The 25,760-nt window shown below is 35.7% G+C and overlaps 1 protein-coding gene across 1 annotated transcript in view; it reads right to left on the bottom strand.

Annotated features, from left to right (window-relative positions):
• Positions 1 to 25,760, bottom strand: part of PCDH7 (protocadherin 7) — a 362,079-nt gene that overhangs the window by 163,272 nt on the left and 173,047 nt on the right. The window contains exon 2 of the mRNA XM_053458352.1: positions 15,200 to 15,416. Within this exon, the coding sequence (XP_053314327.1) occupies positions 15,200 to 15,416 (217 nt within the window). The remainder of the gene's footprint in view (positions 1 to 15,199; positions 15,417 to 25,760) is intronic.

Here is a 25,760-nt window from a genome sequence, read left to right as displayed (position 1 = left end):
AGCACTAACAAGAAATAACACTACCTGTTGTGAAGTAGCATCATAGAACTAGCAGTCAAGACACAATAAAAAAAAAAAAAACCTGCTTACCTACACAATATAGATGCGAATACAGAGGAGAAACCATTTTAACAATTTTAACCCTTTGTATGCAAGGTAGATGCCACGATGAAATGGAGCCTTCAGTAGATACCTTTTTAATGGGCCAACACAGAAAAAAAAGATGTAAAGTTACAGAGGCTTTCGGGGTCTCAGAGGTTTCTTTTTTATGATCCCAAAAACGTATGCAAGTTTACAACTTTTTCTATGATAGTCCAATAAAAGATATCCACTCCATCGTAAGCCTCTATTTCTAGATAAAGAAACAGAAATACGTGGCTGAATCGTGTAGTTTTTTTCCTTTTGCTTTAACAAAATATATTTTTTTCTATTTCACAATAGCATGATAGTATACATAACAATGGTAAGGTAATTCGGGAAATATAAATATAGGACTTTATTAATACCTATACATCTGTAAAATTACTAGTTTCTCAGTTTGTTTTTAGTATCCTAATTTTCCAGAAAGCCCCAGGCTAGAGTATGGAGCAAGAAGGGCGCATGACTGAGGGGACGACAGGCAGCCCTCTCCCCCCTCCCGTTTTCCTGTTTATCTGAAATTCTGCTGAGTCAGCTCAGGGGGCTGTCAGTTTATGTTGATTGACGGCCCTGGGCTGAATATGATAGGAGTGAATCATCCTACTGTGCTTGGGGGTGGGGGTCACTATATATATGGGAGCCCACCCCATTTAGGTCACTTTTTCAATTGACCTGAAAAGCTTTCCCTCCCTCCCACCCCTCTCTTTTCTTTAATTGTCTGTTCCTTGGCGGTTGGTTATCAAGCTGGCATAGAGCAAGGGTTAACCACCTTAGGTGTGGTTTTACCCGTGGTGCACAGGCCCTCGGCCTAAGTGCAGGACACTCCCTGGGCTTGTGCCTTGGTGAATCCTAGCAGTGACAATGGCTGCCGTGCAGGGGACGCCGGTGGTTTCTACGGTTTTACGGTTTTACGCCTGTGCCAGCCGGTTCGGTAGTTTCAGTCGTTGTTTACAATTTAGGGTTACGATGTGTAACCTGTACATTTGGTTTACAATTGTTAGTTTTAAGGCTTGCACGTGTCATAAGTAAGTCGGGTGGTGCGGCACGTGCATCGCTATATTATTATATGGTGTTTACATAATAAAGTTTATTTTCTATTAATAAAGTTATTTATATCTGTGTCACGGTGTGGAAGGCGTAAAGCGGACTGCACCGTGGCCTTATTTTTCCATAAGTTGACTATAATAAAGCATTATATTGTTTACTTTGTGTTTGTGTATTTATTTGGGAAGGGGGGTAAAAGAGGGCGACGCATTGGCGCTACCTCGGTCATGCTTTAGAGTAGATAATCAGACAGACTCGTACCAACATATTACTGTTGGCTTTACACATTCATAAAGCATGAACACCTGGGCAAGCTGTTTGGTGTGCGATGCAGTCGTAATGCAATGTAATGAACAAAACCAAATTGTGCTAAGAAAATATTTGTGCACAGGTTTTAACTGAAACTGAATCTCATTTTATAAAGTAGTCAGCGACAACTGTTTTATGTGTAATTATAGTTATTGCATTATAAAAATAATGCCATGCTCAGTGACGTATTCTGCCCTAGGCAGACTTGGGCAGCAGGCCTAGGTGGCGGCAGACCCTGATGCCAAACCGATCTCCCTCTTGCGCGATCAGGACTCTCAGTATCCTGACGCTCCATGGCCTGGTTACAGGGTAAATAAAGGTGCTTGATGTCTTAAAGGTACAACACGCCTTTAGTCTGACAATTCTAGTCTTGTCATACCCCTGGAATATATGTATTGTAAGAAGCGCTGCATAAATTGTTGACGCTATATAAATAAAAGATAATAATAATAATAGTGGTGACCTAACTGGGATAAATATGGAATAAAATATAATCGATAGCACCCTACTTGCTAATGCATGAATATAAAATAAAATATTATATTACAATAAGTCATGATCTGGCTAATGGTGAAGAGCACTACTGCCAAATACCAACAGTGACGGTGACTTTGTCCACCCCTGCATTGCTCAAATTGGAAGTTTTACAAATGGTAACACAGCTCAGAAAACAAATAGTTTTGCTAGAGGTTTACAGCTGTAAATGAATTATTACATGGCAAAATAATCCTAGTTGAGACAAACATAATGAAATAAGTCATACCATACTGACAGTATAAATACAGGTGAAAAGAAAACTTTGGAATGGCTAAAAATGTCCAGCACATGATTAAAGATGAGGTGACTCACAAAGAAAATAGCATTTACCGCAGAATAATCATTTGTCTAATGTACTTTGCCAGACCTCAAACGCTCTCAGATTCCTTCTAGAACAATACCTCAGATTGTACGTGTAATACGATGGACCATCTGGTGAACAGAGACTATTAAAATTAAGGAAAATGGTTGTCTCTTGTAATCTTCCATCTACCAGAACCTTCTTAATTACCATCAAATACATTTAAAAAAATTGAAAGCAGAATAAAAATAATTGATTTATTCTGGTGGCCTATTTTCTGCCTTAAAAAGTATCATGTTATGAACTTATGACCTTGTTCACGCTCGGGTGCTAAAGCCTCAAGGTCAAACAATTATTGTTGCGTGTAATTTGATATCCATGTCAAACATATCTGTTATAAGTCCCTAATAGTATTAAGCAGGGGGATTAATCAGCAATCTTTAGATTGGGAGAGGGGGAGAAAATAAGTAAACGGTCACAAATGTTGCCCCCATGTTTTGAAGTAACGCTCTAATCTAGATTACTTTGCTTCAAAGACCAATCTAATACACGTTAGAAAACTCCAGAGAGTTGATTAGAAAGCCTCAGAATGAGTAAAACAAAAAGGAATCTTTCCGAAATATATTTTCACGTTTCAATGCATTAAATAAATAAATGTAATCAATTATATTAATACTGTAATAAATCTATGTAACCAAATATAATGTAGTAAGGGAATTTAAACATGCGTAGAATAGCTATAAAGCTATCCTGAATCTAAGGCAAGACAAAGGGCTAATTAAGATCTTACATCAGGAAGAATGGGCAGACTAGGTGGGCCAAATGGTTCTTACCTGCTGGCAATTTCTGCGCTTCTAGGATTATTGCTCCTCGTTAAAATAACTTCCCCCATTATGGAGAAACAACATTAAGAGGGAAATTGACACAAATTCCAGATTCCATTATTTATAAAGCAAAAGCTACAAGCTGCTTGTTTTGGTTTGAGTCCGAACTCAATAGTAGATGTACGCCATTTCTATGGCATATTTTACATTTTAGCATGTATTCTGAACAAATAATGCCAGCTTTGGGCTAGTTAACATATTCTGTTGCATAGCGTTGGCTTCTCTGTTAGAAGCCAAAGTTGTTTTTCATGTTCTCTTGGAATTTTCAAAAAACAAGGTTTGACCACGGAGTTACCCCTTTTTTCTGCACTCAAACAGTAGAGATGATCTCAGTTAAGACCCCCTCTACCGATCTCAAAATGTTGAGGTCATTAGAAAAATAAGTTTGACTTCTACAAAAGAAGTTAAAGATTTTATTAAGGTGATTGTTATGTTATTGTTAAGGTGACACATAAAATTTTTGTTGAATAATTACAAAATAATACCAAAAATAAGGCAAAAAAGTAAACTATTTCCATTTCTTATTGTTTATTTCTCTTTTTTCAAAATTTATATTATTTTTTGTGATTCCTTTTATTTTTTTAACAATTGTAAAAGTTAAAACAAACTAATTACAGCAATGGTTGCCATGTTGTATTATGTAACACCAGTTATAAGTTACCATCGCGCAGACCTCTAAAATGTTAGTTCCAAGGTAAATATTCAAACTCACTACAACGATCCCGAAAAAAAAACAAAATACCTCAGATCAGATCAATCTCATCAGATATATCTATGAAAAGTCATCAACTGTAAAAGTTTGTACAAATCTATAGATGGAATGATGCATGATAAATCTTGAAAACATTACTAAATACCACAAGAACAAAAATTGCATTAAGCAAGATTGGACAGATTGAACTCCATTAATAATAAAGATCATATTTCACAATATGAGTGATTGATAAATTGATCTCTTACTTGAAGGACAAATGTCATTTATTTAGCCCCAGGGTCATTCTATTCTTTTATTATTTATTTACTATTTTGTTTCTTCATTAGTGTAACTAATTTCTTCATTTATTGTCCTGATGTTACCTTGCTCATTCTTCTTCCACTTTTACCAAGGCTCAGTTACTATTAAAGCAGGGTTGGACTGGGGATTTAAATTAGCCCCGGGACTTTAAGGTCAATGACCAAAAAATGACTTACAATACTGGCAGAATGGCAGATTCTGGATATATGCGGCCGTACACTGTATATTTTTGCGGCTGCACACTAAAAAAATTGGATCTTCCGCAGAAGCTGGAATAAATATATGTTGGAGGGACTGTCAGGCAGTGGCCCACCAGGCATTTGCCTGGTAGCCCAATGTCCAGCCTGGGTCAGTAACTTAAATGGGAAGAAAATATGCGATTACAATGATAAAAAAGTGCAACCCATTAAACTATAAATCGTAGGAGTGAGAGATCAGCTTTAAATATTACTTAAAAATTTCATAAATCCTCTGGCAGAAAGCGCCCTTTTTCATCCGGTTCTAGAGTCATTCTGGCAGAAGCACCGACAAGCGTGAAACATCCTGAAATGCTGCATGCTTCGTGAGTTCACTATTTTCAGGTTACCCTTGGAAGTTTTCAATAGTTTTAACCTATCTCTAATTCTTGACATTTTATTTAACTAATTGCCTTTAAAGAAATAGTAGACATTAATGGCAAACCGTAGGTTGTGTAGGCCTTAGCCCAATCGCTTCATTTATTTATATTGATTTAAAATGCAGAAAAATATCAACATTTCTAAAACAAAAACCCCAAAAAACCCAGTATGCTTATTTCTTTAAGCCGCACTTACATCTTCTCCAAGGCTCTTAAATTTCATCAAAAATGTGTATTGATCGCGTTAATTTTAGAGCCATTTATGAACCTATGAAAACAAATTTGCCATAGAAATGTGACTTCTCGTGGGCCGTGTTCGGTGATAAATGATGGCTATGTGTGTGTGTGCGCGAACTGTGAACAGCAAAGTAAATGGCTTCCCAAATGAGGTTCTAAATCTGGTGTATTTATGCTGCAGCACCATGTGGTGTGGGCCATGACTTTATAACTCATTGTTTATGACACCTCATTGTGCTTCTTGGTAAAAGTGACATTTATACCTGACAATATGTCGATATGTTAATTAATGCACCATTTCCAAACCATGGAAGCAAGCGCAGCACTTGCATGTTTTTAGATTTTGCCTCTTACAATAAGAATAGGTTTCAGATAAAAAGAATGCAAAGATGTGCTTATTTCCCCCCCCCCCACCAAACCTATAGTTAACAAAGCACAAATTTGCAGCAATAAATCGGGAAAGTAAATTATATATCGGTGGGATTTCTGCAGGGGCTTATTTACAAATCCCTTTATTTGGCTCAGTTGGTAAGTAGCGGGTTATAGGAAGTTGTTTCTCTATAATGAAAAGACAGCGTCAGAGTAATAGATTTGTTTATTAGAAACTCCATATTCTCCTTGAGGAGAGTGTCACTTTAATAATATGGAAATGAAATAATTTGCAAAATACTCTATTTTCATGGAAAAATACTATTTGATTTCTTTGCAATCACTGTTGTATATTAAGTTCTAAAACCACTCTCCTATATGGGAAATATTTTTCATCAAAAGTACTGGTGTTATGTGTGTATTATTTTGTAGTAAATATGTATATTTTGTATGTATGTCTATTTTAATTTAGTTAGCATTAATTGATGTGCTTTACAATTATATGTCATATCTATCTATCTGTCTATCATCTATCTATCTATCTATCTATCTATCTATCTATCTATCTATCTATCTATCTATCTATCTATCTATTTCTTACACATCTACCAACTGTTCCTCAGGGGAGGCCAGGTTGGGTCATTAGTTAAAGCTATATCATTTGGTTCACTTGCTATTCCACATTTATCCACCAGCGTGTTTACAGTAGCAACAACATTTACATCATGACTGGATCCTTTCTGTCCACATTTTCTGAGTTCTCTATGCAGTCTTTTTTGTTAATACATTTTGAACATTGCCAGCTCTGCCCTAAGTGAAGAAATAGTTAATAGTTAAATCATCTATCATTTAGCAAGTCAGAGTCCACCATAATTAGTAAACATTTACTCATATTCATATCTATACATTCAGTTTTACCTTCCGTTCTTTCTGCCAAACAGCTGGTAGCAGTAATAGCTGTTCTAGAAGTACATCTCCCGTGATCATACCTGGGAACTAGATATAACTAACTAGGGGAGGGTAGCTCTTCTGAGGGACTGGCCTCGTGAGGGGTCCAAGCAAGCAATGCAAGTGGGCAGGGTTAGCTGCATAAGCGGTATGGTTAACCATCTGGGAGGCAGAGCAGCCCCTGATAGTATTAACTTAGGTTAAGCATGGCAAGGAAATTGTGCCAGGAGTGGGTGTGGCTAAATGAGAGGGAAAGAGGAGAGTGACCAGGAGACACCAGAAAAAATGGAGTGCTGCCATATATGTTTTGCCATCCAAGAGTTTGATCGAGCATCTTGGGAATTCTTTTGAAAAACAGCTGGAGGCTAAGGTGTTCCTAGAGCATCTGGCACCCTGGGAGCATGCTATATTTCGCATTTCCCAGTCGACTCCTTGCACCCTTGGCCCCTTTCCCCTTTTACTCACATATGCACCGGCACACATTTTTACACACATTCTTACATTTGTACAGACACTCATGCCAACACACATTCACACACACTTACACCCTAAACACTCATGTTAACACATACTCCCTCTCACATACACATCCATGGTCATACACACTCACACACATTCATTCTCAGGCACACATACACATCAACATACACACAAAAACAAATCCATGCTCACACACAAACATTTACATATACAAATCCATGCTCACACACAAACATTTACATATACAAATCTATGCTCACACATTTACCAATACACATGCACTCTCACACACACATCCATTATATATCAACATTTACACATACATGTTCACACATTTACCCGTACACATTCATGCTCATATACTTACACATACACTTCCATGCTCACACACACTTATGCATCCATGCTCAAGCATAGTTATACATCCAATGTGGCACCCCCCTGAAGAGTGGCACTCAGGGCAGACCACCCCCCGCCCTCCCTAAGAATGACACTGGGTGGAGGACTGAAGCTCCATGCTTTGCCTAACATTTTCCTCTGTGTGAGTGATCAAATGCTTCCTTATATGCGTGCACTCCGCATGAGTAAAATGCTTACTCACCTGTATTATTTTAGAGAGCTACATTTTTATGATTTTTATGATTTAAAAACAAGGAATTGTGTTTCCCCTTAGAAATTTCTATTTTACCTTTTCAATATTAATATATTTATGATCGATAAAGAAAGTGTTTTTTTATACTCAGTATATTTAATCATTACTTTCTGAAAACGTATTATTTTCATGTTTTCCAGCATACCTACAAGCTTTTAATAAACAGCAATTAAGTCATTATTTACATAAATTAATGTATCTGGGTGTAGGTGTGCCATTTATGTGAGAGGGATAAAATTCTATTTCTAGTTAATCAGTTTTAAAGTTGAAAGACAATTCAGTAAATGATGCAAGATACATTCCAAAAGCAGTTCAAATAAGTTGAAATGTTGCTAGAGAATAGAGAATGTTTGGTTACTGCCAAGAAAAGCATGTTTAGACCTTTAGTGCTAGGGAATAAATCATTGAAATGAAATCATTTCCAACAGCTAGTTAAACAGTATAGTTAAAAGTTAGCAACTCCAATCTTAATTAAAATCAAAATACAATTTTGGGGGCTAGATTGTTCTTTTTTAAGAACCTTTCCAATTTTATGTTAAATGCCTATTCTAGAACATTTTGGTGTGTGCCAGTTGGTGCACGCACCCTTTAGTTGTTGACATTAAAGAAATCTGGAAGCATATTTAAGTGCGCATTCTGCAAATGATCAGCAGCACTTGTACGTGTTCATTGTGTCAGGACATTAATGCATATTAAAAATAACCAAAACATTGAACTGAATTTCCATGAGGCTCAGCCAGAAATACTACTTCCATGATGCTGGCTTAGCGTCATGGGAAGTGCAGCAACAGTAAAGCTGCAGATGCTAGCTGTGAACTAAAATTCCCATGATTCTCAGCTAGCCAGGTGCCCAACATAATGCTGCCTGAGCATCACTGGAAGAGTAGTCCACAGCAGCAGAGATTTTTTTTTTATTAAAAAATGTTAGCTTCCCTCCCAGGACCCCTACACACTGCCTTTGCACACACCTGCCCATAAACATACATATACACATACACTGCCTTTACACACACACACATATACACTGCCCTTACACACACATATACACTTACACTGCCCTCACACACACACACACATATACATGTACAATGCCCTTAAACACACACATATACACGTACACTGTCCTTACACACATATACACGTACACTGCCCTTACACACACATATATACTCTGCTCTTACACACACACATACATTGCCCTTACACACAAGCTAGCACCCCTTTCTCCCCATCTCTTATCTCTTACCTCTTCCCCAATCCTTCTTCCTCCAGCCTCATCCTCCATCCTGTATCCTGTTGTGGGAGCGCGAGGTCTGTCACTTCAGATGCTTTACGGCTCCCTCTTCACTACGCGCCGGCTATTGCTGCAGAGTGCAGGGATGACGTCATATCCCTGCGCTCGGCTTTATTTGCCGGTGCATAGTGATTAGGGAGCAGTAAAGCAAAGTGACAGACCTTGCACTCCCTAATGTTTAGCCGACTAGAGGGAGAGTGTGATCTCCCAACTAGTCTGCAGGCTGCAGCTGCTGATCGGGTGTCTGTGTGCCCCCTGCAGCTGCACCTGAGGTGAGTATCGCTCTTGCCTCACCCTTCCTCTGCCCCTGCAAAGCGGGACAGAGGAAGGGATAGCCGGGACAGCGGGACAGAGACCGAAAATCGTGACTGCCCCGCCTAAATCGGGACAGTTGGGGGGCATGAATTAGTAAACAATTGTAGATAGAGAGTGATGCAGCCTGTCCTATTTTCTGTTGTTTCAGTGAAAAAAAATCTCTGAATTTATAGGCTTATATATTGCAGTCACAAAAAAGAAAAAGCTTTTTGTGAATGTCATTCATTTTGATGCGTTGCATGACATAAAACGAGAATCCCACAGGGCCATTTATTCTTTATGGTAATCACAAATGGAAAAAAATCTGTGCTCTGGTGCTCTAAGGGTTAACAACCTCAAAATACTAAATATTAGTATTTGCATATTCTAATTTCTATTTGAAACAAATGAATTAATTCAATATTTGTTAAAAATGAATGTACAAATAACCTTTCCTAATTAATATGCAACATTTCTAATGCAAGTAAAAAAAAAATGATGCACTTAACGAATATGAGAAAGAACTCTCTAAAAGGACGCGTTGCTTTATCTCTGTGTTATCCGCCCCTCCTTCTGCAGCGTTTTAGTTTTATTCCACGGACATAACAGATGCATCATAACAATTTTCATTACAGATATTTACGTTTGCACCAGCTACTCCAACCTACTTGTATTTACCGTACCATGAAAAATGTCCTGCTTCCCTTAACAGTCCCGGATTGCTTTTACATCAATCCATTTTCTTCTTTACTTTAGTGTATTTAGAGATGATTTTCTTTTCAAACATTATAAGAGAAAATCTAAACCAATTAGTGGAAACCTTATTGCTTCACGTTGGTTCAAATAAAGTAGTAAATATTTGAAGTAATCACAATTAAGAAGTAGGATACTTTCCAAAGTGTTCTTGCTATGGAAAATCCAAATGAAAAACCAATGTGACTCCTGATTAAAACCTAGCCAAGCAAAACACTGCAGATTACCTAGATTCCAATTAAATGTGACAAATGAATACTTGACAGGTTTCAATTCCAGTTCTATTCCTGTCAGAATGATCCATTAATATTGAAGACGAAATTACCAGAATTCAAATCCAAGCAATACAATTGGCATTATACAGCTCGATTTATGGTTTTAGAGCTATAATCAGAGACTTGTCTCAATTGAACTGAAAAAAGTTGTTTCATTCCACTCAAAGGCTAAATGTTAAATAAATAGTTTTCCTATCAGGACTGCTCGCTACTCTGCAAGAAACTGAAGTCATACTAGTATGAAATTATATTTTAGCAGAAAAGGGTACAGCTATTAATATATATATTTTACACTCACAAGTCCAATAGTCCCACACGCAATACAAAATACATACGCCTGGGTCCTGTTCAGCCAATATACAAAAGTCCAAGAAATTAAACGCACTGAAGGGGCTCTCAAGTAATGGAAAAAAAATCCAATATTTATTCCCAAATTCCATCAACGTTTTGGGCTTGATAAAGGGTCTTGGTTAGAGCCCGAAACATTGATGGAATTTGTAAATTGTATTTACATATTTTTCCCTACTTGGGAGTCCCGTGAGTTTAAAGTTTAATTTATTGTATATATATATATATATATATATATAAAACACACACATATATATAGTGTTCTGATGTGCAGCCTTGGAAGACCACTTTAGCGGCAGTACAGGTAAATGTGTCCTGCCATCTGACACTGAGAGTATAGTGTGCAGCTGTGCATATCCAGCTGGCGGCAACATGTACATCACTTAGCAGCTGGTAACCTTAAAGTGCCATGGCTGCTTTTCATCGCCAGTCTGGCCCTTACAGAGTTCTGACTTTAATCTTTGAAGGGGAAGTCCCACGGAAGAATAAATATTTACTTTGAGCATTAAAACAGAAATGCTGCACTTTCAGCTTCTATTACTTAAACTCATTTATCAAAATTACCTGTACGCATTTTAGAGTGAAGTTAAGGTCTGTGGTACCATATCTAATCTGATTACTGTACTATTTTTTCAACTCATCCTAACAAGGGCTGCTCAAATCAGCAACTCAACAGGGCAGTGATAACTTATAGGGGAGGAATCATCTAGATCTGAGAGAACACAGGGTTAAGATACCTGGCCCCATAGTATACACAATGGCATATTCTCTCTTAGGCCGACTAGACCTAGGGCGGCATGACTAGGGGGTGGCATCCCATCTTCTGCTTAAAAGTGAGCCGATTGCCTTCTTGGGAGATCAGGCTTCCTACACGAAGGTGAAAATCTAGACCAATGATTTCCCAACAGGCCCATTAGCACTATGGAGCACAGCGTCCTTTAGTTAATTTCCGCTCAGCATAACGTGTCCTTAATAGACAAAGCCCTGGGATTTTCCATTATGTACTCCAATGCTCAGCAGTAAGGGCGGCGTGGCGAGGGAGGCTAGTGAAAATGCCTAGGGCATCTCCAGAGGTAAATATGACCCTGAGAATACACATAAATTAGGCCTCTGGTAACTATGTTGGACAATCTGTAAACATCGCTAGATTTATTTATGTTATGAGATAAACTGCAAAAGATAGGATTTAGGAGAACTAACTGATGAGCATTAAATATATTCTAGTATAAAGTAACAAAGTGTAGCACCGAAAATGTTATAATGCTATAATAAGAATCCTTCATCTGCAGACGTGGAGGTTGATATTAGTGGCAATCGTGGTATTTCTGGTGGCATTCTTTATGCAAACTGCACACCAAGCTGATTGTTAACAAAGCTAATGATGTGATGTCCCTTTCCTTTAAACGGATGCCTATAGCTTCCATAGGAGCATTATTGCATTGCAGATGGCACCAACATTTTTAAATGTTCGACTTCACTTTTAATATTTATCCAATTTATCCAGGGTTCTGCTGTGCCAGATTTCTTTTTTTTGCTGGGACACCATTTGAACTTTAAGACTGGTATAACGAGTTTGACATTACAGCCCATAACTGCTATGCTTAGTTTAGAACATACATATCTCAATGACTATACTTGCGCAATGCGTTCTGGAAAGTTCTGGAAGCTTTAGACACACTGGTCTCTAATCTAAGATCAATAAAATCTATATCTATTACTAGAATGTCTTCAATGAATTGAGTTAATTAATACAAACATTTGATGGCTTGAATTTCAAAATCCTTGTGAGAAGCTTAATTTATTTGTAACATTTTGTTCACAAAAGCAACAAAAATTAAATTATTAAATTGATACTTTATTGTATAAGTAACATCGGTAGAATATTTTGTATGAAGCCTGATTAATATTAATTATTTTTTCATAAGAATAAATTATGTATTAATTTTTCATGTGTATGATCATTACAAGTTATAATGATTGGAAATATCCTTGTATTTTCTATATGTTTTTTTTTAGGCATGACTTTTAAAGGTCCTAGTTGTGGAGTGCATGCTTTCGCCTCTGTTAAGCTCCAGTTAGCCGTGATAATTAGGCCTTCAGTTTCAACATCTGTCCGGATTTCTACATTGTAACGTCCAAGAAATATTAAGAATTGTGTTCGCCAAACTGGAAACCACTGGACGATTTTATGCACAGCCTGGATAGAAACGGGAAGGCTATTGTTCTTATAAAGAAGTCTTGAAATTATTAAATAGAAATGCACTTTATAAAGCAGGCTGCATGCCCCTAGTGGCTTTATGTCATGGCTCATTACTCTTGGACCTGATCATAAATTTCACCCAATAGTCTTTCGGTGCCAAAACTGTTAAAACGTTGGTTGACTTCCAAGTTTGCATTACAGCAGTGTGTCTTGATGGGTTTTAATTAAGCTGATCACCCACAGTGAAGTTTGCTGAGTGTATAATTTTTTTAGTTTTTAAATAAAATCACAAACAGATCAACAATCCTTATTCATACAAGTGAATAACTGAATTATCCACTTCTTTTAATGGCGTATAACCAGTCATATACCCTGTTATCTGACATGCCATTTTTTCCCCCAGTGAATTATTTCTAAGTAACCCATGTTTTGTTTAGTAAATAAAACCCAGCAAAAATCATGGTTATTTAGTAATATATATATATATATATATATATATATATATATATATATATATATATATATATATGATTTTTTATTATTTTTATTTTATTTAAAAAAAATACTACTGAGATGTGTATAATATTTAGAGGCCCATAAAGCATATCCCAATAGAAATACAGTATATATGGCCACACGTGTAATGTGGAATCAATTTCTCATTGTGCCACGCTAAGGAAACCAGTGTAATTTGCTTTATACCCTAGGGTAATGTTATTCGTATTTCAGTAAGAAAGACCTGTAGGTTACATAAATATTAGGTTGCCAAAAGATTATATAACCAAGCAGTTCTATTTTGGGGGAAGATGTATGATGCTGTTCAATTTCAGTGATAGTTAATTAATAATAGTGTAGAAATATGAAGAAACAAATTGGTACGTAGCAACCGTATCATTACAATCCAGATCCTATTCATAAAAAATAATACAAGAAAAAACAGGACAATACCAAAATGTGTGAAATTGGTATAAAAAATATTCTTGCCCTAGCTGTGAAACATCAACCTCGTGTAATTTTACATTATTGTTACCATATAATTTGTCATATTACAATATACGATCATGTAATACAAGATGTTTTGCTAAAAGCTAGAGCTCTGTAGTCATTCCAGTCTTAGGATTGATTTCATTAATTGAAAATCATTTAAAATTTGGGATGATTGAACAATGATCTGTAATACTGGATATGGTGTATAAATGTTATTACAAGTATAATTGCAATATAAAAACACATCATTTGATATCCTGGGTGATTGGTGCACCTTAACCTTTGCCTGGAGATAAATTGTTTACTGGATTTTTTGTATTGAGATATTAAGGGTTGGACATCTAAAAACAAATAATGACTTTATTGAATATACTTGATGAAAATTATGTATTATATCCAATTACTGAAGGATTTGTGAAAATATATATATATATTTTGTCAACGTTCTTATGAAAAATATTTCATATAGACACAAGGGGTACTAGGGAAATTATGGTTTCTATTAAGGGAAAACAAAAGGATTAGCTTACTTTGATGCCTCTGTTAAAAGCATTTTTATGTTGTGTTCTGTTGCCATACAATATATGCGTGTGTATGTATTGTTTCTATCTCTTCTACCTACAGATGAAGGACCTCTTCTGCCTGTCCTAAGGACTAAATGCCTTTGGAATTGCCTTTCGCTCTATATCTGTTAAGAACCTTCTTTCTCCATCTTTTGAGGCATTTCTCCCAGCTCATCGCTGTAACAAAACATTTCAATAATTCCAAAGTACTCATTTACCATGACAACGTTCAACTAGATCTGGATGTTCTACCTACATGACGCATAAAAAAATCTTCAGGGCAAATGGATTTCTCCTTGTATTGACATTTCTATATATATATATATATATATATATATATATATATATGCTTTTTGGATACAAGTGTATTGCAAGTTACATCTTCAAAAGTAATTTTTTTTTAGATTTTTTTTTTTTTAAAAAAGATTGCATATACAAACAAAAACAATTTGTGCATACATACTTCACTATAATTTTAGCCTAGAAGTAACGGGCTAGATTTAATGTGGTAGATAAATCTATCACAACTAATTGAATAGCAACCCTGGCATAGATCGCAATCGAATACATTGGATTAAAAAGTGATACATTTTATCTCAGTTAATGTACTTGGGCCTATGTATCTCTTTTTCATCTAGTTTTCCATTGCAGTCTATAACATTCCAATTACTACTCAGACGTATCTTGAGCATTAAATACAGCCCGATATCTATGATTTCTTGCATTTTTTGACACACAGATACATATACATTTTTTTTTGCAGGGATATATTGAAAATTAAAAAATCAAAATATGTAAAATTCAAAAAACTATGTTTTTTAAAAAAAGTAATTAATTTGACCAATTATTATTATTATTATTATTATTATTATTTTTTTTTTTTTTATATATATTTTTTTTTTCTGGTTCCCTTAAAGTATATGCATGTGTGTGTGAATGTTAAATTTGCCCCTACCATTTTCCATATGCTCTGCCTCACCAACACTGCCATCTGGTGTAGTTCTCTCATAGTTGTCTTCAGGTAGTGGTAGAGCACCCAGTCTTGGACCTGAGGAACTCTTACTGCTCGGTGTCTCTGACTCCTCCAGGCCGCTGTCATAGCAACTCTGCAACGACCCTTGATGTGGGTCCTGAGGCTGACTCACAACAGAAAACGTCACTCTACGAAAAGGCTGCAAGAGAAAAGATTCTGTATGTCACTGGAAGTTAGAAGATTTAAAGAGTGCTCAAGAGTGTTCAAGTGTGTTGTATAGTTAGCTATCTACTTCATTGTTGGTCTGACAGTGGTGTCAAATATTTTAAGCATTATTTGTTATGTTGCTTAGATTGTAGTGTAAATAAATGCCTGTAAAAATTAGATATCACATTGTCACCATAATGATACAGAGAGACTGGACAATAAAACCATCAATTATCTACAATGCATTCTTTTGCATTTTATTTAAGAAACAGAAAAATAGAAATCCTCTATACAACAGCGCAGATTTTCATTATCTGCATATATAGTAAAATTAAGATGCTTTCATGGTGATATTTATTTTAAAGAACATACTTCTGCTTCGTTAAAGGTGCTTGGAGAAACAGACAAGATCAGGAATAACCTAGAAGTCCCAGCGTTTACAGGTTTTTCATTTAACTTCCAAAAGAGCAGAGGTGGTCCTTTAATTAACACAGTTTTCAAGATGGACAATGGTTGACCAATCTGTGCTCCTCTGAGAAGTACCTAAGCATTTCCACTGCTGAGGGTAAAGACACTAAAAAAATCTTTGATAAAAGTTTTATTCCAAAAAAAATGTGAATTTCAGCTAAACATCATCACTGTTTTGAAGTGATGTGCACAGTAGATATGAGGGTTGCGGAACCTTATGCAACTGTTAGAAGATGTGTCTCTGCTCTAAAGCTGTCTACTTGTTCTCATTTGGAGACAAACTTTCTTATGAAAAACTACTTTCTCCAATTAGTGAGATTGTCCCAGAAAATGTATATGACTTAGATACTTTGAGATGATATATAGTACTTAACGTAAAAATAGGTGGATCAAGGAGCACTAAATCTAGATGTTTCACTAAACTAGAATAGGGAGTCTTGTGGAGGGATGGCGATACCGGTGGTCAAAATGTGTTCTTTATGTTTTAAAAAAAGGCAGGTATGGATTAGAAGAAAGAATTATAAAAAAGTGGTAAAAGCACACCAAAAAGTCATGAAAATGAAACACAAAAAAGATAGATAGTGAAGTGATGGATTTGAAAAAACAAAAACATAAAAGGATGAGCAAAATAAATAAGTAAGCATAGCAATAGGGTTCTACCAGAAAGAGAATTGATGATTCGGCTGAGAAGAAGCAAAACATAGCTTCAAAGTTAAAAAGATGGAAGGTGATAAAATTCAGGAACTCTGTCTGTCATTAGTTTATTTGTATTCTTGTAAAGTACGTCGGCGTGATCAGCAGTCGAGGTAGTTTTAAAAACGAAAACAGAACAAAAACAACAGAACAATAAAACCATAAGAAGAGTTTTAAATCTTTCAGAACTTACAATTGCCACAGGGCAATACAAAGTATCCAGTATGAATCTTTTTAACAAATAATGGTTTAAGTTATGGCTTGGTTTTATCTGAATAAGAGTGATGCCTGACCATTTTTAACCCCTTAATGACAAATCCCGTACATGTACGGGCTCAAAATGCATGGTTTTCAATGGGTTTATGGACCGCCCATTGTCCTTAAGGGGATAAAGAATGAGACAAATATCACAGGTACGCAATCATTTTATATCTATTCTAATGTAATTCATGGTGTTGGGTTTTGTGTTGCAGATATGTGTTAAAGATATGTTTGTGAACCGCTCCCTTCCTTTTTTTCTGCTACAAGATTTGCAAAATACAGAATGTATTCCTATAGGGAATAAGGTTGCATTTCTCTGTAGAAGTCATATCAAATTGACAAGGACTTCTTAGCATAAATGGCCATGTCCGCAAGCATAATGTAACTTTATGCAAGAAACAAACCTAAACTGAGCCAAATTCTGCTTTTGGTTATAACTCAAGAACTTTTTTTGGTAAGTTTGCACTGTGCGACGTTTGGATAACCCTTTCAGCGGCACGTGCAAATTTAACGCCAATGACCCTAAAACTGTGACATGGTAAATATAAGACAATAACTTTTCAAAATAAATGCTTATATTATTGGCTACAACTTCTGGTCTCACGTTACTGGCTATAGAAGTCAACAGGCAAATAATTTAAAAATCACACAAAGCTCTAAGAGAAAAAAACTTAGGGGACGCATCTAATACAAGCCATGTTGTGTAGGCTGCTGATATACATCTATGTGCGTGCCTGTCTTTCACATGTTTAACACAGTGAAATATACCAACTTTCTGCTATATTCATGATACAGCCTGGTTTGCCAGCTGACTTAATACAGTCTTAACTCACTAAAGGCGCATCTGACATTTTTTTGTTGTTGTTGAGTACAAAAACATGCATCGATTAGTTTGGAATTGTTTTTATTCAAAATGCCAGATATTCTAAAATCAAAAAGAAGCGGCGGATTTGTAGTTATTGAACTCTCGAATACATACAAAATGATCCGTGTTTAATGGTGATTGCAGAATTTAAATACTTTTAGCAGATGTTTATACAATCTAACTAATGATGAAAAGAAGAAGAAAAAAACCCTTTCATTCTGGCTGTTAAATGATCAGTATTTCTTTTAATGAAGTCTGACTGAATTCAAATAAACCTTTTCATTTTTAGAACACAGAAGATCAAATTTATATCCATTTTCCTTAGCTTGCAGGCAAGTTGTGCCATCAACACACTCATAAATAAGTGATCTATTCTCAGAAATGACTGATTCAACAGAAATTGCATCAGGGCAGACAATTATCTATAAAACCCAAGGAGCTTTTCCTGTTCAGCTGACAGGCATAGAACATTCATATATATGCATACATTTAAGGGAATGGAGAGTTGTTTGAGGGAACAAAGACTAAATCACGCACTTTACAATAAAAAAAATAATCATATTTCAGGAGAGCATTACTTGGAGACAAACATCATCCACATATAATAATTAGAACCACATATTTGATGCATATTCCTGCTGTATTGGTACTGTTAAGCTAGAGTGGTACTGGGATGCTTGACATTTTTTCGTAGCATTGTCTAATAATACATGTTCGGTCAGGTGGGTCCTCTTTAACCTTGTTTTTTTTTTTTAAAAAAAAATATATATTTATTTAATATCTGCTTTTCTTAGGGCGGGGGTGTCATGAAAATCAACGTGAGTAGTGGTTCAGCATGCATGACCTTGCCTGCAACAGTCATGTTAGTGAATTATGAAGTTGTTCTGCAAGTGTTAGCATGCGTCTGAAGTTGGGTCGAATGTTGACGCCTTAGTGAAGTCCCAAAAATATAAGTTTATAGTACAAACAGAATACTTACTGCTTTAGAATAGCAGTCAGGACTTGACTGGCCATCTGGCACACCAATAGGCTGCCGGCAGACAGTTCTCCATACTCACCTGATCTGACATTTGGCAAGTGGACTGCAGACTTGGTTCTGCAGTGTACAGCCGCTGGCTGGATATACCCATGTACATGCTGCGTGAGCATAAAAACGCAATGTACGGGCATGCATGTCCAGCCGGCACCCGCAGTTATGTGATTTGGCAGCCACTGGGCTAAAAGTGCCAGGATCATCAAGTTATCCCCAGTCCAGCCCTGATTGCAGTTGCTCCATATAATACAGCACATTATTGTGTGAGGTCTTTCACTGCCTATTTTAGAATAAGTATTTGTGCGTTATTTCCTTTTTTTAAAATCCTGTCTGTAAAGGCTTTGTTTGCAAGTTACCTTTGGCTTTATTTTTAAGCAATAAAAAGCATATATTAATCAATACTGTTTTCACATCTCCACAAGCAAACTACTTTTAATTGAATGTATTTTTACGCTTGTTTCCCATGATGAAAACCTCTGCATTAGGTTAAAATGTAGGCGCTTTTTCTAAAACAAATCTCTCTATTTTTTTTCATTTTAATGATACATGCTTAGTAGTTTATAGATTTTCAGTAACTTATTTTAACAGTAACAGCGTGGTGGTCTTTTATATGAAAGTATGCCAATATTGTTCGAAATCTATTTAATGGTATTGTTGATTTAATAGATGGATACTCAACCTGATCATTCCTTTTCCATGATCCTAATCAGAATCTAAACAACAATTGAGTAGTCAGTGAAACAGCAGGTTTGGAAGACACTCCCTTTGTGGCACAAACATCTGCTTCTCTAATTCCTTGGCACCATGCCACGGGAGAATGTGCCCTCGAGAATTCAACTGAATGGATTAGCAATTTCAGAGCTAGTTATGTTTTCCACTTCATCTTAAATAGGTACCTTATTCACCTTAGGGCTATCCATTGTTTGTTGTAATCTTCACATAAGTAGCTAGAGGTGACAGTGCAAATAATCAGTAGGGTCACACCAGATGGTTGATCTTTTAGGAACGGTTTTGCATGAATGACAGTAGAAGGACGTCAGTGTCTTTCCTCTGCCTGATTTAACAGTACATGGGACTTCTTTAACACAGGGCGAAGGGTGCAGCTTTAATGCAGAGTTACATGAGGGGCCCGTGGCAGCTGTCCATTGAGCCCCCTACTCAATACCCACACTTTAATTTGTTAAGTGCTCCCTGGTGAGCTGGCAGATAGTATTGTGCTGAAAGCCGGTTCTCCTCTTTTCATCCGAAGAGCAGGCTTTTGAAGTTGAGGTGCCCACCAGGGGAGGCTTTTCCAGTGCCGTTTATCAATAAAGATGCCCATGGTAACATCACATGTAGCTTGTTACATACCAGAGCAATTACAGAACGGATAATGCCTTTTCCATTTTTCTCCTAAAAACATGAACAATATATATATATTTATATATATATATATATATATATATATATATATATATATATATATATATATAATGATTATATTTTATTCTCCTGTAATTGGCCTCTGTGATGGGCTAAAAACATAATATTATACCATTGTACAGCGCTACAGAATTTGATGGCGCTATATAAACAATACATAATAAAATAATAATAATACATGTATATTATATGGATTAATTTGGCTTTAATATTTATATTAAAAAAAAAAATTGACAAGAAAATGCTCATGTGTTGAAGTTTATGGTGTGACTGAACCATAACAAGGTCAGTGTGCTATTATCTATTTTATCCTCATTGGTGAATGGTATATCCATAATACATACTTAATGGGAGTAATCTTTTTGATTAATTGGTGTATGCCTTCTTAAGCAAGGATAAATGTATTATCCTGAAGTCTCTTATGACCTTCAGCAGAAACGTATTTTGTGTTGAGAAAATACGATTAGCAAACTGACAAACTGTGTCCTTCTGAAGAGATTTGTCATATTCATGTTTTTTCGAACACTTTTGTAATATTCATGTTCCATGCAGTACCAAAGTTATTCACAGCTGCCCTAAATATCCCAGCTTAATTATGAACAGAACAGGCATGCTATTAATAAAATTAATTTCTGCCTGATCAGCAGTAGTCTGATATGGAATTGACATGTTTGTTATTATTGAAAATTAGTGCTTATGATTACGGTCATTAGAGCACCATAAAACATTCATTTGCTGTCATGTTTAAAATGTTTCACTGTAGATTGTCTTTAATACACAATTTAGCTGCAAGCAGGATCCACCACAACGTTAATTTATTAGTATGTGCATTCCCATTGTCACGTAGGGACTAATTACTACACGGTGACATTTTAGGGTGGTTATGGTAGACAAGACGATTTCAGATGACTGATTTACCCTGCTTATGTTATAGATAATCTGTGAAGATTACTTTAAGGCTGTTCTGGGAACAAAAAAAGGCCTGGGCATTTAAAGCATGCCAGAACACAAGTTTAGTAAATGCAAGCACAGGGAATTTGCCCAGTGTGATTTATGGCTAATCCAGGCCTAAATGATAAATTACGCAGGGCTACCTCAATCCCTCTGGCATACTGTGGGTTATAAAGTATAACATTGGGGTTTCTGGTGGGAGTCATCTTTTAAAACCTTTGACTCTTTGAATCTATAGAATCTTTACCAAAATGCAAGTTGACAGAAAATGCAGCAGCAAACTTGCAAGAATTAGACTAAAGTTCAACCCATATATTACAGTCATTTACCAACTTGTATTTAAACTTGCATTAACTCCACTACAGGAGATTCAAGTTGAAAAAAGTTAAGTAAGCAACTCTAGAATTCATTAAGCTGTGAGTTGCACCTGAAGAATATTACTTCCATTCAAGACAGGAAGATGCAAAACATCCTCCGTCCACTTGGTGCCGCTGGTGCTCAGGAGTAACGTCTTTTTTTTTCTGTTACGATCTAGCTCTTTGCTTTTGTTGCCCTAAGGGTGCATGGGAACGCCGCACCCATTTAGAGGACTTAGAAGTAGGTGGGTAGTTTATAATGGTACCACTTGTAGGTTTATTTATGATTTTATAGGTAGACTTTTCACCCCCTGACAAAGATACTGTTAACCTCTACCCTACTGAACACGGATGGGGAAAGGGTGATGATCATCTCCCTTCTTGGCTTACAAACCATTAAGGGGACCCAATTATTTATTTTTTAAGAAGTACATTTTTAAAACAATTGTGCCAGTCCCTGGCAGCGAAATGTGAGTCGTCATTTAATTTCAAGCTGTAGACAAAATTTCAGCTGACAGACTTCATCTATATTCACAAGCAACTAATTACCCTTCCCATACAGAAATAACTAAAACCAATGACAATGTTGAGTTTCGGTCACCTCCACAAACCTTAATTTTCACAAACCTAAATCCTTGAAATTACATAAGGAAAGTACAGTTAGCAGGTTTTGGGACTGCCAGTGTTTTCTCTGAAGAATTAAAAAATTCTAGGCCTAGGTTTTTAATAAAATCTTCCCATTTTATGATTTCCCTTGTTTCAAAAAAATGGCATTTTAATCAAAATGATGAACTTGAGTTACTGAAAAGCAATTCAGAAAACAGATTAATCTCATTTTTTCCTAAAAATGAGATGCGATATATAAACTATTTCAATTTTCTTTTTGTTTGATTTGTGAGCAAAGTCTGAACATCTGATTTGCCTTGGTGACTGGGCCATACCATTGGTGACTATTGGCGATAAGGCAAATCTATCTATTTGATATAGCGACTGAAGAAAAATATTTCCTTTTTATAAACAGAGTCATAAACTCATAAAGAAATCAGCTTTTATTCAGTTAAGGAGATATACTCTGCTGAATTAGGTTCTGTGCGGTTTGCTTTTTCTCTGAAAATGTTTTGGACAGGTTAAACGAAGGTCAATCAAAGAATTTTGGCAGAAAGGAAATGTTGGATGCACTTCACAAAACCACAGAAAAAAAAGATAATTGCTTAGATATTTAACAATGCGGTCTTCATTTCCCCCTAGGAAATGTAGAAATGACCAAAATGAGTAAAGGTTGCTTATTTTTTTTTTAAATAATTTAATTTTTAAAAATGTTCCTTTCAAAACACCGATGCCCGCTTTTAAGATTAGTAAAATAGACCCAACGACCTTGCTTATATAATATGCTCATCTCTGTAAACAGGGCTGATGAATCTTTTATGACAACAGAGGAACACCGAGATACAATAGAGATGGCAGTTTCACAATATGAAGGTTTTTTTGTTTGGTTTTGTTTTTTATGGGGAAGTTTTTTTAGAAAGCAGATGTGCACACCTATTGTCACCATATGTCATTGTAGCTGAAATAAACTAATAGATACGAGAAATAGCCTACCTTGTCAATCCGTATTGATGCTGTTTCATAAATACGTGGAGGCTAGCAGTGTATAGAGATTTTTGTATTAGCTGAGGATGTTGTATTTATTCCTTCTGCATACTTGAGATATTAGCATTTTTATGATTCTCCAAATGACAGCTTGGTGCAGGAAAAATCACTGCAGGATATTTTACAAAGTATGGACAGATTTAAATTCTGTTTATTTTGCCTTTTTGTTTTAAATTATTCATTGAGCATGTATTTCAGCCTCCTCTGAACACGACTTAAAATGCTGTTATTTATATATTGCAATCATTACTAAATTTCATACGGAAATGGATATCTAAAGAGATAATTTTATTATGCCTTAAATGTCACTACCCAGTTATGATTGTTATTCATTTATATATATATATATATATATATATATATATAAATGGTCTTTGGTTTCAGCTGGTGCCAGTGATGGGACAGCATTTGGGATTGGAGTTTAGAACCTAATAGTTCACTTGCCAACACATAACAAGGGAACTATAATAACTGGAGGTTATGTATACAAAGTGTTTTTGTGCAATTGTTTAAAAAGGCAGTCTCATCACTATAGCAACCAACAGAATGGTCATGCCAACTGGACCATTCTCATGGTTGATATTATAATAAGTCCATCCAGTTGCCAATATCTATTAAAAGGCTTATGGAAGTCATGCTGCCTATGGGGTACTTACTGAAATAGCTTCAACAAAGCCTTGAAGTGACTACCCTTGGTGATCAGACCCCTTTTAAAAGTGTTTCTTCTCATTAAAAGAAGAAGAAGTTAAATTGCTTGACGCGTTTCACTAAGTGCTAAGCCATAACCAGAGGTGCGAAACGTGTCAACCGATTTCCCTTGTTCCATTTTGTGCATTTACTTTACTCCACGTGGATTTACAAAACAATTACAAGAATTTGAGACACACTCCTGGATTCCTTTGACTTTGTTTGCCTTTTCGCTTTGCTGTAGAATACACTCACCAGGGTTGGCCCTTCATAATGCATAGAGAAGTGGCTGAGCTGAAGCCGTTCAACTACTACTCACAGCTTGGTACCTAAACCCTTCTGTACTTTTCTTTCTCCTTCTTAGAGGAGAAAAAAACATGGCGTAAATGTATTTTTAAGGATTAAACATATTCTTCACACCATATCATAAACACACACATACCAACAAATAATAGCACGTATGCTTTAAGGATCTTAGCAAAAAAGCTTAAAGGCTGGAAAGGAATTGGACATGAGGGATTTTGAAATTAAATGCAATCACATTTGTTATTGGTTTGAGTGCATAACATATTAAATGCCACTAACCATGCAGACAATTTTCTTTTTCATTTGCAGTGGAATGCTGATTAGCATTAAAGTGTCCATTAGGGCTATCATCCACCAGCTCTTGTTTCTCAGGTTACGTATTTAAATAATTTGGAAGGAGCAGTTAAATTTAGGTATTTATTTCACTCCGCCATAAACATACATTAATATTAAGGACACTGGGTTTGCTTAATCATTAGCGCCTCATCAGTATTCTTAGCACTATGCTATAACATGGACAGATGCCAACAGGTAATGTTTTTTTTTTCTGTATATTCTTCTAAAACGACTAATTTGCCACTGTTCTGGTTCTGCGTAAACTTTATGAGAAAGTTGCAATCTGCACCTTTTATTACAACCTCATTAGAATTGCTTGCAACATTATTTCCCCTATCTTCCATGTGCATATTGTAAGGTCTGTTTCAAATTACATTCGCCATCCGGAACCCTGCACTGCTACTCATTTGGCTGTGACCATCAAACATATTTAATGACTTTATTCAAACAAAAACATAAGATACATAAAATGACTTCATTTTGTTAGAAAATCACATTTACGTTATCTGTGGACGGGATCCCGTTTCCACTAATTTAAATGAATGCATCGCATTTTTAAATGTATATCAGTATTCTTTTAATTAAGCCATTATGACATGAGAATGTGAATTTGGGATTAGAATTCTTTAACTATTCTTTGGAAGCTTAGAAATGTGGCTTTTGTTAAAACATTGTAAAAAAAAAAAAAACTCATACTGTCATGTGATTGTTATCTTGTCACGAGAAAATTCATTTTGAAACATTTGGGCTTAATTAATTATTATAAAAGGATCAGATATTTTTTGTTCCCCATTCTTTTTATTCTAGTTACTAAACAGTTCTAAAGTCGCAATTTTGGAAAGAAACATTTTGTATGTGTCCATAACTAGTACCTGGTAATGAAAATGATGTTTTTTTTTAAAAAAAACATACACATATGATGAGTTTTTAATTTACAAGCACCTGCTACACAAAATATTACATTGACCTTTATCTATGGAGCAAAAAGTAGCCCAATGTTACATCAAATAAAAGGGGGCTTTGTATGAACTTTTAAAATCCAGATAAAAAACATTTTCAAGGATAACATGTACTTTATAATATAGATATGGAATGGTTAAAAGCTCAGTGACAATTAAAAAACATTATTAACTGATGTAAGCTGAGTGATAAAAAAAATGTTCATCTTATACTTGATTCTCCTTCATCTTCAACATTATGAGTTGGAAAAAAAATGTCTTACTGGTAGATTTTGCTAAGGAAAGACCTACCAACTCAACTTTCTTTTATCTTCTGACATCTACATGTGTAGGTTCTCTGCTTAAAATA

The sequence above is a fragment of the Spea bombifrons genome, chromosome 1 (assembly GCF_027358695.1).
Source record: "Spea bombifrons isolate aSpeBom1 chromosome 1, aSpeBom1.2.pri, whole genome shotgun sequence".
NCBI lineage: Eukaryota > Metazoa > Chordata > Amphibia > Anura > Pelobatidae > Spea > Spea bombifrons.
Note: the sequence above shows the minus strand (reverse complement) of the source record. Positions and strands in the feature narration are given on the sequence as shown.